Below are 18,084 nucleotides of genomic sequence, written 5' to 3'. Positions count from 1 at the left end.
TCATGTGATTAGTGTACAAGTAGCAAGTGGAATTACACACAATTATAAAATACAAAACGACTTCAATAACTAAACATTTTATTCAATGAAGACCATCTTCAGTACAATGACTTCCTAAATAAATTAGCTCCATCAGAACAGAACATTTGCTTCTACTCTCTATCCCAAATGGTTCATTAAGAAAACAAAGAAGTGCACTAATCAAGTGAGTTCATTAAACATAACAATGAACTTAATACTCTCGAACCAGTTTGTTAAAAGGGAAGTGTCTATTTCTAAGCACTCTGACCAAACCTGTGCCAACAATTTATTTTATTTCACAACTAACACCTACTCTCTAACCAAGTGGTTTCTCAAGCAGGAAATAATCTGATTCCATCTCAAATTGGTTTTTAACAAATCATTGCTTTCTAACCACCTACTCTTGAACCAAATAAGTTTCAACTTTCAACAGATTCCTTTTTCTTTCTCAACACATTAATTATGTTTCACAGTTGACTGAAATATTTCTTGACTGTAGAACTCCTTCAGACTTCAATATTCCAAAAGTTCCTCACCTATCTCAAACCAAATTATTTCAAAGGGAGTCATTGCATCACTAATTACAACATGCATTCCAGCCACTGCAAGTGCAAACCTGCCACTTCACGCAATTCTAGAACATTGCCAGTACAATTAACATAATTATACATCTACGAAGATTATTTGACTGAATATAAACCCTAACCCTTATTATTACTGATACACATTTCATCCAATGCAAACCTGCAATATCATGGAATTCAAGAACATGGCCAATTCACAATTTTAGGTTAAAGCCAATTATCTATCTATCAAGATTTATTAAGACTTAATATGCCACAAGATAATATTTTCACAGAAAATGATATGTGGGCTTCAGTGCAAGGGAGGTCAATCATTTCTTAATGTCTGTAATCCCCTGATGAAGTTTGCCAACTAATTACACTATGTATATACCAATGATAAGTTTCATGTAAAAAACATGTATGTAACATCCATTGTCTTGGAAACATGCACCAGAGATCCCAAGACTTATAATCCTTCAATGGAAAACAAAAACAACATACAAATCAAATGGAAAAAAAAAAAAAAAAAACAGACTAAAATGGTTTATTATTTTAAAAAATTTTTAAACAATCAAATAATAACACAAGATGAGTAACGTGAAGGAAATAATTTAGCTTCAAACAATGTCCACATTGATCCACATCCATTGAAATGCCCAGAGTTAATCCACATCCATCTCTTGTTCTGGTTCTTTGCTAGCTTGCTGTGGAGTGCTTCCTTCTTTGCTGTTGTTTTGGTCTCCCTCGGCCTTGTTGCTACTTTTGTCTTTCTTCTCTTCTTTGGGTGGATCTACCTTGGGTTTGGCTTTGTTCATAATTGGATGACAGACATTTTCTAAGATCTGAAAACAAACAGTTAACAAATAAAAGTACATATATATAAAGTATATATATATATATACTGACCATTGGGAAGACATAGCCCTAGAATACACAAGAAGGAAAGACAGAGACCAAGAAAGCTATGGACAGTAAAAAAAAAAACTACCTATGCGAAAGCCACCTTAACCTGCGATATTTGTGGACAGGAGTGTCTCTCAAAAATAGGGTTCCACAGCCACATAAAAAAGTGGCAGACAATGGTTTTGCTTGCCCTGGATGTGGCAAAATATGTAGGTCACACCTGGGGCTGTATAGCCATGTATTAATCTTTGGACTCAAAGACAGGCCTTATTATATTATATATAATATTTCGATTTAAAAAAAACTGTCAGGTTTGGAAAGGGATTGATTCTTATTTAACTCCAAAGATTTACTTTTTTTTTTATTCCTAGAATGATTTTAAAAATTGATGTAGCTTGCCAACCCAATACTTTATCATAAAGACAAAGAATTAAAGGATTCATATAGAGCCTCTGAATGGCAAAATTGTAAAGATGTAAACTGTTGGGCTGGCAACCTCTTTATAGCATTCTAAGCATCACATTACAAAAGTAGATATCTGAATCCACAGCGATTTGACCCCATGATGACCTTCTGACAGTGTTTAAAAAAACGCAATTTATGGCCATATAATGAGATCCTTAGGGCTTGTCAAGTACCAGGGAAAAGAAGGAGTGATGGACAAAGTAAATGAGAATACAACTCTAATGGACTCTAATCCCAGCAAGAAGACAGAGAGGAATGGAGAGTGATGGTCAACAGATCATGTGGTGCCCAAACAGTCCAACAAGCTAAGGGACAGTTAAAGCCTGATCTTTAAAATTCTTGTACCACTTAGATTTCAGAAACATTCCCGTCTATTTTACCCACCTGTTTCTCGGCCCTGACTTGAGCCGCTAGCACCACTGGGTTCTCGTGAGGTTTAAGCTGAGCCATCTGTGTCAGGCGCTGACCAAACCAGTTCGACTTCTCAGTCAACAATTTCTCCACTTTATCTACGTCTGCCTTTTCTATATGATCGTATTTCTCATCCTGGACACACACACAATTACATTTTGTTAGTAGGAAACTCATTAAATACTGGATTTTAACTCTAACTATGAAGTAAATTTAATACACAGTGCCCCCGCTGCAGGGAGGAAGAGGAAACCGTGCCTCATATTCTGTTTGACTGCCCCAGACTTACTGATCTCCATCTCGACAGGTCTGGGAAACCAAAAATTCTCGACCTGTATGGGGACATTTCTGCACTACGCAAAACAGCAGGGTTTCTGTGCAGGGCTTTTGCAAGAGACGATTTGAGCCTCTCAAGCCCTCACTCAAATGGAGTTTGATGATGATGATGATGAATACACATTGTCATTGACTACCATTAATTCATTAAATCATGTTTACAAATGAACCCAAGTTCTCTATGGTGAGATAATGCAGTGTGTAGATGTTAACCCTTGAAAGAATTAATTATTCTTGATTATTAAAGAGATAAGATTTTTTTTTTTAAAGCTGACTTTTATTTTATATTCATTGTCTTCCAATGTTTTTGTTATATTTTTCTTAAAATTAAGAAAAATAAAAGAATTTAAGTGTATTTTCCAAAAGGGTCAGCTCAACATAGGGCTACATTAAAATAGAATTTATTAAATTTCAATAGAATAACTTTAACTCTTTCTCTCGTAAATGACGCTAACAGCGACGATTCCACCAGAATGTGGTAAATAATTACGGAGAGAAAGTGTTAAATGATATCAACTTAATGGTTTTTATCTCATGAACTCTGAACTCTATGACTTTTTAAAGTTAACATGAAGGTATACAGTGTTAAGTTTAGTTTTCAAAGTGTAAATCAGATTTACAGTAACGAGAAGGAGACTGAAACAGATCTATTGTACATGAGTAAATTGAGACGCACTAGGACAGGGGTTCTCAACCTGTGGGTCGCGACCCCTTTGGGGGGTCGATTGACAATTTACCAGGGGTGGCCTAAGACCATCAAAATGTGGAATGTTATTGTCTACTCTTCTATTGCTGTATGTGTGAGGGTGGGTTGGGGTCGCGGCAGAGTGGGGGATTGTAAAAAGGGGTCGCCGAGCTTAAAAGGTTGAGAACCGCTGCACTAGGACAATAGAACTAACCTTTTGTGCCCACTGGTCCAAGAATTTCTTAATCTGTTGTACAGTTGATCCCATCTCATCTCTAGCCACTGGCCATTCCTGGGCCTCTCTGTTTCTGTCCACTACTGGTTGACCCAATTTCTGAAATATGAAATGAAGGTGTTGAGTTGTAGGAAACAGTTCAAAACTTTGACCCCAATAATCTGTCACTTTGACATTCACTCCTAGTTTGATAGTATTGTAGTGCTTACAGTTAACACTGTTTCGTTCAACAGAAAATTACCAACACTTAGGACTTTTGTACCAGAGCTCTAGCCATCCCATACAGAACAAGAAAATAGACTTAGCTAGATTTTATTGAATGAGAACCAGATATATATACCAGCACTTAGACTTTTGTACCAGAGCTCTAGCCATCCCATACAGAACAAGAAAATAGACTTAGCTAGATTTTATTGAATGAGAACCAGATATATATACCAGTACTTAGACTTTTGTACCAGAGCTCTAGCCATCCCATACAGAACAAGAAAATAGACTTAGCTAGATTTTATTGAATGAGAACCAGATATATATACCAGTATTTAGACTTTTGTACCAGAGCTCTAGCCATCCCATACAGAACAAGAAAATAGACTTAGCTAGATTTTATTGAATGAGAACCAGATATATATACCAGCACTTAGACTTTTGTACCAGAGCTCTAGCCATCCCATACAGAACAAGAAAATAGACTTAGCTAGATTTTATTGAATGAGAACCAGATATATATACCAGTACTTAGACTTTTGTACCAGAGCTCTAGCCATCCCATACAGAACAAGAAAATAGACTTAGCTAGATTTTATTGAATGAGAACCAGATATATATACCAGTACTTAGACTTTTGTACCAGAGCTCTAGCCATCCCATACAGAACAAGAAAATAGACTTAGCTAGATTTTATTGAATGAGAACCAGATATATATACCAGCACTTAGACTTTTGTACCAGAGCTCTAGCCATCCCATACAGAACAAGAAAATAGACTTAGCTAGATTTTATTGAATGAGAACCAGATATATATACCAGTACTTAGACTTTTGTACCAGAGCTCTAGCCATCCCATACAGAACAAGAAAATAGACTTAGCTAGATTTTATTGAATGAGAACCAGATATATATACCAGTACTTAGACTTTTGTACCAGAGCTCTAGCCATCCCATACAGAACAAGAAAATAGACTTAGCTAGATTTTATTGAATGAGAACCAGATATATATACCAGTATTTAGACTTTTGTACCAGAGCTCTAGCCATCCCATACAGAACAAGAAAATAGACTTAGCTAGATTTTATTGAATGAGAACCAGATATATATACCAGTATAGCTTTTTTTTCAGTTTGTTTCTCCAATGAATGTATAAAATAATTTACAAATAAATGCATTGTATAAGGCCACAAATGGATCATTTTTTCCTCCTGTTCTAAAGTTATTGAAAGCAAACAATATATATTTCAATGTATTACTTCATGTTTCATTACTTAAAAAAAAAAAATCTGCTTATAATTTTTTAAATTGGAACAAGGAGTGTGATAATGGAACCTGTTCCCACATTATTATTATTATTATAGCTTTTATATAGCGCTACTTTCATGCTTATAGCATGCTCAGAGCGCTTTTGGTCCAATCTCATCTGTGGACCAGTGGGGGGGAGGGGGTATCTAGGAGTTGGTTTTCTGTGCTGCCTTTAGGCACTCAGTAAACACAACTCTGCCAGAGTCGTGTGTCGAACCTCGAGCCCCCTTCTAGGTAGCCAAGCCAAGTTCAAGCGCACTTAGCCTCTCGACCACGCTTCCCACATCCCAACTAATGTCAGAATATATGACCACATAAATGAGCGCCCCCCCCCCACACAAACACACACTTAATTGTCGCTCTAAATGTTTGCTACACTGGCAGAAGTGACCCTCACCTTGAGGTCCATCAACTTGTCAATGTAAACTTGCTTGTGCTGGTCTTCCCCTTCCTCGTACAACCAGTTCTCAGTATCTTCTAGCCTGAGAGAAAATTGGCTGCGGTCCTGAAACACACACAAAGTATTAGCCGTCTGGTGGACATGATCTACAAGCAGAATGTTGGATGAATAACAAGGTAATTGAGTAGCACAGCACTTAACTTCTAAGCTCTGCCGCTGAGTCATAATGCTTACTTAGAATACCCCCCCTCCCCCCAAATGCAGCATCTCCCTATTTACTTAGATACTCCAACTGTTTATAAAAAAGATTGTTAGTTTGTTTTTTATTTTAGAACAATCAAAAAGTGAAAGAATTTCAAACATAACATTACCCTGAAATTATAATTTAAAAAAATGATAAAATTGTAAAACAAAAAATCTTAGTTTTAGCATTAGATCCTATTAAAATACAGATGAAACAAATCAATTTCAGCAAATATAACGTAACTGTAGATCAGAAAAGATGATTGGAAATGGCCAGTGAATTAAAGGCATTGATCTGGCCATTCTCACATAATTCCATCCACTATGACCTCTGCGTCAGTTAAACTTTTTAAGTCTTGAACAAGAAAACCAGGTTAACTAGCATGAAATAAAAATGACCTTCCTCGGAGAGGTCATGAGATTATTTTAATTATCTCAATATGAGAAACTCGCCACCACGTTATTTTGGATGGTCGTGGGTGACATCAGGTTCTTATTATGTATAAGCCTGGTATTGACATCAGCCAGATTGTTTTCAAATGTGTAACTGACAAGGGAAATAATGTCCTGAAAGACTAAACCATTTCTAAAACTTACATCTTCTGTGATAAAAGGTTCATAAACTGTAAACAATTTTTCTCTCATCTCATACACATATTCTTCCACTGCGTTCTTGGCGTCTGCTCTCTCTTTCTCTAATCTGTCTTGCATCACCATTTGATTCTAAAGAAAAATAAATACAATACAACATTATTCATAATACAATCTCCAAACTCTTACCCAAAAAGAGTTTATAAAGCCATTGTACACATAAGATATATTAGATTGAACAAACAATTGTAGTGTCTGAAATAATTTTTAAAAATTTATTCATGAAATTTTTACCTGCACTACTCAGTGGAGACAGAGTTTACAGAGCAATTACCTTTTTTATACACAAAATTTCCTAGAAAAAGTTTCAAGCTGTACTTCTAAGATTTTATTTTCTTTAAAGTTTTATGTTCTCCCGCTGACTGAATGAAGATTTATTTGATGCAAAAAGCGACATGTTCTCCCACCAACTAATTTGAGAAATATTTGAAGCAAAAGTTCTCCCTCTGACTAAATAAAAAAATTTAATAAAAAAAAATTTCAATTTCGCCCTCTGATTATAAAGAGATATTTGATGCAAAAATGTGTGCGATGCCCCACTGATTGAATTGAGAAATATTTGACCTATTCTAAAATGTACTATTTAAACTTTTTCTAAAATGTACTTACTTCTTTCTCCATCAGGAGATTCAACTGCTCTTTTGTAAGTTGGTGGACATGGGATTCAATGGGAAGGTCGATGGACTTGACTGTTTTCTTGTTCTTTTTGTTGCCTGGTTTCTTGTTGTTTTCCTGAAGAAGGAAAGTTAAAAAAGTTTTTATCTCCAGCAACTTTCTCTTCTTCATTTTCTCCTTGAAGCCCAGAGTCCCATGCATAGTCCCATGAAGATACCAGCTCTCCCGGGAGTCCTGAGTGTAATGGTGGTTGTAATGCAACGTGTCACGAGAAGACTTGTGTGTGCGGCCATTCACATGATGATTGGCATACTGGTAGTAAAGGTCAAGTAATTACATCTGGTTTCAAGACGGCAGCTAATTTCTTTTCAGCTTTCATGCAAGGGAATTTTGTTTCTTACTCCAGTTGTCTTCCTTTTTCCCCGCCCCCCAAAAAACATTTTTTTTTCTTTTTCTTGTTTTTTTTTTCTTCATTAAAATGTTTTAGTAGCAGACCAAAAGTAGGAAGTAAAATTTAGAATAAGGAAAAGAAGCTGAAAAGAAGAACAAGAACTAGCACCTACTAAAACATTTTAAAACATAAGCTATGCGAAGAATAAGAAAGGGTAATTAATTGTTGTGACAAAATTTTTTAATCCCATCCAAGTTGTTCTTACCAATCTACAAATGTTTTGTTTTTTTTAAACTCATCCACCGCAGATCATCTATCCAAAAGTTTAAAATTAATTCTAATCCAGGTTTAATTTTTGTCACAATATTTTCATTTGTATTTTGCATTGAAATAGAAATGTTTGAATTCTTCCTTCTGTTACCCTTCAATGAGTACTTAATATGTTTATGAAACATCTTTGATACTTTTTTTTAATATACTGGTAATCCACTGGAAGGTATATTATTATTTAATGACAAATAAAAAAATCCACAGTGGATTAGCTCAATTACTAAAACATTATTAAAGAAACAAATATTGAAAGTGTCAATTGAAACAAGAATAAACTAGTTAGAGATTTCAGTTACAAAACTGGAAAAACAAAATTATCAACTGTGAAATGAACTGAGTTCTAGCTAATGTCAAAACAACAAAAATCCGGCCAGTATTTTTTACAAGCTTCAAACACACACATTTTGTCTTTCAGTTCAACATATTAACAGGCTACTATAAGACATGAAAGACTTACTGGGTTATCTCCAGTTTTGTCTGTCGTTTCTTGACTGTCTTCAGTATTTTGTTGCTCACCGGATGACGACTGATCCATCTCTGTAGGACTGGGCTGAATAAGAAGAACAGAAATCTTTATTATCCATAAGGAAATGTGTCTTTAGAATTAGCCCACTACACCAAACTGTATAGAGAATCATCTTTCTAGTTTAGAATCTTTTTTTAAAAGTAAGTTGTTTTTTTAAATATATCAAGTACATCCAAGCTAAATAACAATATGGCCAAAGATTTGTGCTTTGAGTCTATGTACACATAATAGTCATCCACTAACTTCAATGTGAAGCTGAGTCTATGTACACATGATTGTCACAAACTAACATTTTAACTTGAATGTGACACAGTTCTGAGATGTAGAGTAGAAAACTATGACAATCTGAACATCTCAACTATGACAATCTGAACATCTCAACTATGACAATCTGAACATCTCAACTATGACAATCTGAACATCTCAACTATGACAATCTGAACATCTCAATCATAACAATCTGAACATCTCAGCTATGAAATCTCAGAGGAGTCCATTACCTGTTCACCATTGACTGAGTCTGGCGCTGAACTGTTTTCTTTCTTTTTACCATCTTCGTCCACTTCCATGCTGTCCTTCACATCGTCTGTATCATCAGAGCCTTCATACTTCTCATACATACTGGCAGAGACGATCGTGAAGATACCATGGGTGTTGATCCTGACCTTTACCTTCACTTTAGAGCTCTCACCGGTTGCTTGGGGTGCGACATTGTTGATCTTAAATGTTCCTGGAAAATGATAACATTAGCTTAGCATAACACCATTTTTTTTAAATCAAGTATATTTATTCTAATGATATGATTCAATCATGCATTGTTGAATATGATGAGAAAAAAGTGGCACTGGATGGATCCACATGGAGAGAGACCATAAAGGAAGAGTCTCGAATTGCAGATGCCATATACACAACAGCAACAGAAAATTTTACCGTCAGGTCAACTAAAAATAATTTTCAAAATCATTTTTAGAACATTCTAGATCATTTCACTATAAACAATTATATTGGATTATCATGACCTTGACACTCCTGGACAGGCTTTAAGTAAACTATAAATAGCCAAAGTATACTACATATAGCTTAAGTTGAAATCTTAATATATGAACATTCTAGAATATTTTAGATCAACTATGAACAGCTTGATATGAAAATCATAACCCTGACATTTTTAGATGCAGTCAACTACATAGAGCTTTTTTTATTTTAAATCTCAATTTCTTTAAAACATTTTTTTACTAGCTTAAGTCAACTATAAACATCTATACAGAAAAATCATGATTTTTAAGTCAACACTAAATATGACTGTTGACCCATTCTAAATAATATCAACATCTCTAGACAAGGCTCTTAGCCATGACTAGACAAATTAATAATACAATATTATTCTAGATTATTCTCTTTATTTTTTTTTTTTGCATCTTATTCTTTGTCCGTTAATAATTGGTTAACATGTCAATAACATTATCTGGGACAAAAGAGAAAAATGCCAACAAAGAACAACAAAAAAATACAATGAAACAAGATGTGTTTTGCAAGTGCAAGGTGGTGAAATTAATCAATTGGACATTTTCTGGTAAGAGTTTTAAAAGTTTAGTTCAAAAAAAATTTGAAAACCATTAATTTCCTTTTTTTTTTTTAAATAATAAAAAAAAAAAAAACTTACCAATTTCAAGATTAGGATAAGGGACACCACTGTTGGGTGAATAGGAAGCTGTCAAGGTAAATGGTTCTTTACGGAAGAAAGTCAACATTTTTGAAAATGGGACTGCATGAAATCGTGGGAACACTTCCAGGGAACTGTGGATGAAAGGTAAAAAATGAAAACATTCAGCCCATAACACACATCACAGAAAATACAAGGTGATAGAAAAATTATGTTGGACTTAATGTTTCTATTTAACTAGTACATGTTGAAAACTAACCTGTCCTCGTCCATCTGTCCTTGAGGTTGCCAGTACAGAGTTATGGGGAAGGGCTGGGTGTCAGTGATGTTAAAATCTCTAACTCGGAATGTAGGTGAAAGGATGGCACACTGGAAAGAGAAATGTGCAAATGTTACCTCAACGAAACAATGAAGTTTCATTCTATCGAGTTTAATAGTGTTTAAGTCATAGTTTTACTTCTATCATATGTAAAGATGTTTATGTTACAGTTTTATTTTGCTATTGAAGGTGTTTCATCATGTGTTTGTCTGCTATGCTTACCATTAAAGCACACCCACGTGCGACTGCCTCATCAGCATTAAGGGTGGTACTGGGCTCTTTGCTAAAGACTTTCTGAACTATAGATTTAAATGCTGGTACACGAGATGATCCACCAATAATTTCAACTGCAGCCACGTCTGATGGTTTTAATTCTGGGGATGAAAAAAAGTTGATTTTATGTTTTAATCAAAACACCTTATGGCATACACCAAAACAAAAATAATAAAAAAGTAAAATTTTAACTACTTAACCCTTTTAATTGTCAATTTTAATATACTTCTTGAAAGCTTAATAACTAGATACTGGCATATATTCTTAACTAGATACAGGTACACTAGTAAACATTCTATCAATGTATGAAACCAAAAATACTCATTAAGTATCTCTCACTGACAAATTATTAAAAACAACTTTTGAAATAATTGATCAAACAATGACATACTTGCGCTATCCAGTACAGCCTGCAATGTGTCTTCTAATCTTTGGAATAAGGGAGCTGCCAACTCTTCAAACTGGGCTCTAAAAACAAAACAACAAACAATACATAAAAATGAATAAATAAATATTGATTAAAAAAAGATCATCTTTAAGGTTGGCAACACTGCATTAGTTAACTGGCACTAACTCAGTGCCATAATTTAACTCTTTCTCGCCTAATTGAAGATAATATCATCGATTTGACCTTATTAAATTAATGTTAAATATTATAAACATTATTATAACAGGGTAGTGAAATAGTAAAGAGCAAAATGAAGAATTCCGGCAAAATGTGGAAAAATAATTACGGAGAGAAAGAGCTAACCGCAATAGCTAGAACTGTGATCCTGTTTCACAAGCATACAATCTTTGTCTACTAGAAATTAGTGCTTATTATCAATTTATCACTGCTTGTATTGAGTATAACTAGTACCTGTCCATGCTGCTGTGCACATCTTTGTCCTCCATGAAACATTCAATATTCAAAGGAATGGGCTGGACATTAGCACTCATTAGCTTCTTCAGCTTCTCACACTCTTGGGCCAGTCGAATGTAGGCCTTGGCTTTAGTCTTTGGGTCAATCTTGTAATGTTTCTTAAACTCTTCACACATGTAGTTGACGATGAGCTCATCTAAATCTCTGCCACCAAGCTGGTTGTCAAAGGCGGTTGCTAAAACCTGAAGAGAAACAAGTACTCATGAATAATGAAATAGGAAAACTGAGTTATATGGCAGAGGCAATGACTAGGAAACAAAAGTCGTAGCTCCAACGGCATCAAAAAAATTATCACTGAAACAATCGCAAGGCTAAAAAGAGACCAAATCTTTTTATATCAAATATTAGACCAGGGCGGATGAATTGAGAAGATCGAAAAGCAGAAAGCAAAAATTTGTGACATACTAAGAACAACAAGCAAAGGTAGCCTGGGAAGCATGGCTGAGAGGTTAAGTACGCTTGAACTGGCTTTGTTACTTATGAAGGGGGCTTGAGGTTTGACACCCGACTCGAGCAGAGTTGTGTTTACTGAGCGCCTAAAGGTAGCACTGAAAACCTTCTTCCAGATACCCCATCCCCCCAACTGGTCCACAAATGAGATTGGACCATAGTGCTCTGAGCATGCTATAAGCATGAAAGTAGCAATATATAAAAGTTATAACTTACTTTATTTAGCCACCAAAAAAAAAAATAAGGTTGATGCCTCATCAATTTTCAATTTTATGCACGACACCCAAAATAAAAACAAAAAAAAAAAAAAAAAAAACTATTTTTAATCCAAACCTTATCAGCACAGAACAGCAGAAGTTTGGGATAAAGGAAAAGAAAACATAGAATTTATTATGACACCCAGCTAGCAAAATACAGAGGGACACTAACCAGATAAAAACAGATGGATAAGTAAAAAAAACTGACTTGAGAATGAATGATTTTCTGATTACCTTAAGTTTCCCTTTGTTAAAAGCACAGGCAGACACTTGAAGTGATGAATGCCCAAAGTCAACAAACACAATATTACGAGGTTTTTCTGTTTCGGCTGGCAGATCTGTTTTGTATATTCCATAGGCCAGTGCAACTGAAACAATCCAATCAAAATCAAACATTATTTGCATGAGCACTTAATTCATTGCTAGACACATAGACTGAGAAGGTGGGAGTTCTATTCAGAACTTTGGAAAGATTGTAGAACAAAATAAAATCTACACTATGTCCTACAAGGTTTTTCATTTACAAGTTTTAGACTTGAAATAAAAAAAAAAAAAGAATTAAAAAATGCTGAAATTATATAGATGCTTTGAATTGAAGTTTTTTTAAAAGCCTACCATTCAATGTCTTTGTCAATATTAATATTAATTTTAAAGAAATATATATATAAATTAATAAAACATACATTTCCACATTGCTAAAAGAACGTACCAGCAGTTGTATCATTTAAAATCCTGAGACAGTTCAAACCAGACATCTGACATGCATCCAACAACGCCCTCCTCTCAATGTCAGTGTAGAATGCTGGGACAGAGACGACGACGTCGACTACTTTAGTTTTCAGGTTAGCCTCCGCTGTAAATTTCAGTTTGTTAAGTAGCATGCTGGTCAACTGTGTGGCACTGAACTCTTGGTTTTCACCGAGGTAATTCATCTACATTACAAACATCAACAAGTGTTAGTGTGCTTACTAAAACAGTGACTGAAGAAGGTTGAAACTATAACAGCAATAAAAAGTTTTTACACTAATTCTATTAATTACTAGACTCTTTGTTCCTAACATGCCATTGAATTCAATATTAAATTAGTTTTAGATCCAGGAGTTTGAAAGCAAGAAAAGTAAAAACAACCACAAGACTAAGTCTATGGGTATGAAAGACAGAGGTGTAGCTAGGGTGGGGAGAGGGAGAATTCGGAAAACCACCGGGCCCCCAAATGACTGTTTTTTTTACATTAAATATTAATTATTACACAAAATGCAGGGGCCCCCAAAGAGGTTAAGCCCCCCCCCCCCCCAAAGGATTGCAAATTTCTAGCTACGCCACTAACTAGCGGAACAGAACCATTACCATTACCTGAAATGTGACATCTCCTTTGCTGTCTTTTGCCACAGAATTGGGTTTAAAACTTTTCAGAATCTCTGTCTGTACCACAGGGTCATCAAATTTGCGTCCCAGAACTCTTTTGAAACCGCAAATGGTATTTTTGAAATTTGTGACTGCCTGTTGTTTCGCAGCTACACCAATCACCCGAGACTTATCTCCAAGTGACACGTAGGACCTAAAGACAGAGATTTTTAAATTGTGTTTACTTCTAATAATCAGAAAAAAAGTTGATGGATAATTTAAACATTTATAAGAAAGCTATTTCTTTGAACTAAAGGACCTAAAGACAGAGATTTTTAAATTGTGTTTACTTCTAATAATCAGAAAAAAGTTGATGGATAATTTAAACATTTATAAGAAAGCTATTTCTTTGAACTAAAGGACCTAGAGACAGACATTTTTAAATTGTGTTTACTTCTAATAATCAGAAAAAAAGTTGATGGATAATTTAAACATTTATAAGAAAGCTATTTCTTTGAACTAAAGGACCTAGAGACAGACATTTTTAAATTGTGTTTACTTCTAATAATCAGAAAAAAGTTGATGGATAATTTAAACATTTATAAGAAAGCTAACTCTTTGAACTCTTACTGTTAGTATGAAGTCTGATTAGAACACTGAGATAGAACTATTGAAATACAATAAAAATTTATTGTGATTCAAATCAAATATTTAACGAGTCAATTCTAACCAAAAAAAAAAAAATTTGATACAGTGAAAAGAAAGTGTGTCACTCACGGTGTACATCGATCACTGTATTCATTGGCAATAGTTTCAATGCCACCAGCTCTGGCTACTCCTATGTAACAAGAATATGTGCCTAGGTCTATACCCACCACAGACATTATGAGAGATTTGAAATCTGAAATAAAAATTAGTTTTAAATTAATAATATAAAAAAAAAAAAACAATAAATAAATTAGTATGCCAAGATTTGGATAAAATTCACCAATAAACAAAGGAAACTGGTGCTAAATAAATTATTTGTTTTAACTTAATTAAATCCCTAAATAAACCATGTAAACTTTAAATGACTTTTAACACAAAATTACACTGAGATCTAGTAAGAAACTTCAATGCTAAATCTTTCCTTAGAACTGTATTTACCCTAATAACCAAAAATAAATCTAACATTCTATCACAATATTTCCATCCCCTAAATTTTATTCTAGGCTTAACTGAAAAATAAAACAAAATCTTCTAAGCTTCAAAAACCAAGTAAAAACAGAATTTCAGATAAATGATCTTTGTATCATTAAGAAAGTCATTCATTAAGAACCATATGTTTACTTCTTAGGGTTAGAGGTAGTTCAACATATATGTATAATAGTCAAGCACATTTACAATGTCTACAGATATATTCAAATAGAGACAAAAATATGACTAGTTGATATAGATATAATATATATAATCACAAGTGATAAAAAGATAATAGTTTTAACTGATACTATTAAAAGCTATCAGGCTCAATATCTAATTATTTTGGCCTAGTAAATAGACTTGGTTTTAGTAACTAAATTAAATTAATTAGATCAAAATCTAATATTTCTAACTAGAAATTAACAAGTTATCAGTTGAACCACTAAAAAATATGTTGTATGTGGTAAGCAAATATGAGTAGACATGATAGATGTTTAATGTTATAAAAAAACAAAACATTTTAGACATCTGGTAGTTCCACCTTAACCATCAAAAAATTAAATTAGTATAGAAAAATATTTGAGAGATTTACAATGAATTCCAGTTTGCAATAGCCACAATTGGGTCTGCTAGAATCTCTCTGCATTATAGAACTAAATCTATATAGTATATTGAGTAAACAAAGTTAAGATCTAGATTAGAACTAATGAAGCAACTCTACACAGTAATTAAAATACACTAAACAGTGAAAAGAAAATCTCGATCTGTGTTTTATTCTTGATAAAATATTATATATTGAGTAAATTGTTCAAAAGTAGATTGATTCAATAGAGTCTAGCTAGAGTCTAATTTTATCTTTAAATCTAGAATTAGAATTAATTTATGTTTTATTCTATGATTGTTCAACTTGAAATGTTATACCACTAAATCTAGCTATCAAAATCTTATCTAACAGAAACACATTCAATAATGATAATTAGCACATAAAATGTGTCAAAAGTCAAAGATTTCTACATCTAGTTTAATCTAGTTAGATCTAGATCCTTATCATAATCAATGATAATATAATCTAATCTTAAAATGTACTTCTAATGTAGAGTAATGGATTAGTTATATTATATTGATCTAAATCAATCTGACTACTACTGACGAGAGAGCAAAGTCGTAAGTCTGATTTACGTTTACGTTTAGATCTAAAAATTCCATTATATATATAGTTGATATAGTATATATTGAGATTCCAGATATCTAGATTATAAGTATAAGCTTCTAGAGTGAAGAGTACTCCCTAGATTCTAGACTTAGACTTAGAGAGTCCTAGATTTAGATTACCTCATGTTTGAATTAATTTACCTCATTATAGATCTAATATAAAATATAAGATGATTCTAATTTTGACTTGACTTTAGCCTTTAGTCACTTTAGAATAGTTTTAAGTTTAGAATTAGATCTGTAATAATCTAGTGATTACAGACCAGAATAGTAATAGTTCTATTTATTCAAGTTCTATAGTATAGAGTATAGAGTGTAGTCTAGTCTAGAGCAGTCTAGACATAATCCAGATTCCAGATATCTAGATTAGAATAGATCATCATCATAGACATCTAATACTAACTAATAGTTTATTAGTTACTTTAGTAAACTTTAGTTAGATTGTTAGATCTACAACTCCAGTCTGACTGAGTCTATTCTAGATAGATCTACTCTATAGTTACACTAGTAATTCAGTACTATAGTACTAACTTATTACTACTAATACTACTATACTTATAGTATACTAATGATAACTAATGACTTTAATGAGTAATTGACTAATCTTAGTATTCTTAATTTAAGACTTAAATTAAGAATTCTATTCTTAGACTATTATATAATAATTATAATAGAATTAATAGAGAGATAGAATAACTAAGACTTTAATTATTAAAGATTAATAATGATTAAAGATCTAATGCCGAGTAGATCAGTAGATCTAATGATCTATGATTCTATCGCTATCACTCACTGACTCAGTACTCAGTTATGATCATTATGATTATTGACATTATCATTTATCAAATTTATCACTATCTTCTAGACTCTACTCTAAGTCTATAAGTCTAAGTCAGACTAAAACTTAGTCTACTCAGAGTACTCAGACTGTAAACTCAAAACTGTAATAGATTCTACTCTTGACCGTTAAAGTTAAAGTATATACTGTCATTACACTATAGACTTTACTTACATGAAGTGTATCACAATGTTGTTTACAATGAATAATAATGTTTCCCGTAGCACGAATCAAATGAAACTGCCGGCTGGTTAGTAAAAATTGTTGATACCGATGTGTGTGAAATTTCTAGAACACACGTGAACAGGATCGGTAGACAAGCACAACGCCTCCGTTAGTAATTAGGTTAGCGGTGACAACAGAAAAAGTGTTCCTAAATTTAAACCCGGTTTTTCCAGACAATTATTCAATGTTATTTATATTTTTTATCTTTTACCATAAATATACACTCGTTACATAAAGCAAACGTTTATCTTCTTAGGTATTTGTTTTAAAAGAAAAACAGTAAGTTATTGAAAACTATGAACATTCGATTTGCGAAAATAATTAGCCTAATGACGTATCTTTAACAGCATTCTTTGTACCTAAATAAAATTTAAAAAAATCGCTTTCTTTCTCCTAGATCTGCACGTAGGCCCTATTTTTTTTTTAAAAAGCTTTATTGATATATATTGATTATTTATATATATATATATATGGCTCCTTTTGTCTCGAAAGGCAATGGATGCGCCCAAGTGAGTCACTGGTTTTGGCTTAATCTTGAAACGGGGCAGAATCTGGTGTGGCTAATCAAGCCAATTCTAGAACGGCAGACTTTGCCACAATTCGTACATGTGTATGCCTCTGATTTAGGGCTAGCAGACAGGGCAGCTTTCTTTTTTTCCCTCTTGATTAAAGCCGCTTCAATTCTTTTGTTCTCAGCAAGGGTTGTCCCAGCACGCACAGCCTGTCTCCATGCACTCCGGTCTTTGGCTATGTTTTCCCACATACTTTCACTGATGCCTGAGGCTCTCATGTCTCGCTTGCAGACATCTCTATATGTTAGTCTTGGGCGGCCCTTGGGTCTGACTCCTTCCACAAGCTCAGCATATAAGATATCTTTCGGGATTCTACCATCTGGCATGCGGGTGACATGTCCGAGCCAGCGTAATCTTCTTTGTGTCAGGAGAGCATACATGCTGTTCATATTGGCCAATCTCAAAACTTCCTGATTGGAGACATGGTCCCTCCAAGAGATGCCCATTATGCGTCTCAGGCAGCGCAAGTGGAAACTATTCAATCTGTGCTCTTGGTACATGTATGTTGACCAGCTTTCACTGCCATAAAGGAGAGT

The 18,084-nt window shown here is 33.8% G+C and overlaps 1 protein-coding gene across 1 annotated transcript; it reads right to left on the bottom strand.

The window, feature by feature from the left end:
* Positions 1-1,114: 1,114 nt before the first annotated feature.
* Positions 1,115-17,100, bottom strand: LOC106052914 (heat shock 70 kDa protein 4-like). The gene is made up of 18 exons (XM_056039728.1): positions 16,926-17,100; positions 14,300-14,423; positions 13,532-13,736; positions 12,888-13,110; positions 12,413-12,546; positions 11,409-11,653; positions 10,941-11,017; positions 10,499-10,650; positions 10,217-10,326; positions 9,958-10,091; positions 8,795-9,024; positions 8,226-8,318; positions 7,042-7,164; positions 6,379-6,504; positions 5,536-5,643; positions 3,602-3,721; positions 2,340-2,501; positions 1,115-1,429 (listed from the first exon to the last, which is right to left on the bottom strand). The coding sequence occupies exons 2-18, from the start codon at positions 14,404-14,406 to the stop codon at positions 1,250-1,252; spliced, it is 2,529 nt and encodes an 842-aa protein (XP_055895703.1). The 5' UTR covers positions 14,407-14,423; positions 16,926-17,100; the 3' UTR covers positions 1,115-1,249.
* Positions 17,101-18,084: the final 984 nt, after the last annotated feature.

The sequence above is a fragment of the Biomphalaria glabrata genome, chromosome 8, assembly GCF_947242115.1.
Source record: "Biomphalaria glabrata chromosome 8, xgBioGlab47.1, whole genome shotgun sequence".
Taxonomy (NCBI): Eukaryota; Metazoa; Mollusca; class Gastropoda; family Planorbidae; genus Biomphalaria; species Biomphalaria glabrata.
The sequence above is the reverse complement of the archived record's forward strand: the minus strand, read 5'-3'. Positions and strand labels throughout refer to the sequence as shown.

What these genes read in the sequence shown, in the direction of transcription:
- LOC106052914 (XM_056039728.1), bottom strand. Translation starts at nt 14,406, where the DNA reads ATGTCTGTGGTGGGTATAGACCTAGGCACATATTCTTGTTACATAGGA. An exon ending in TTTAAATGATACAACTGCTG is followed by an intron (nt 12,547 to 12,887) that starts GTACGTTCTTTT and finishes GGATTGTTTCAG; the next exon opens with TTGCACTGGCCTATGGAATA. An exon ending in TGGACCAGTGGGCACAAAAG is followed by an intron (nt 2,502 to 3,601) that starts GTTAGTTCTATT and finishes GTGTGTGTCCAG; the next exon opens with GATGAGAAATACGATCATAT.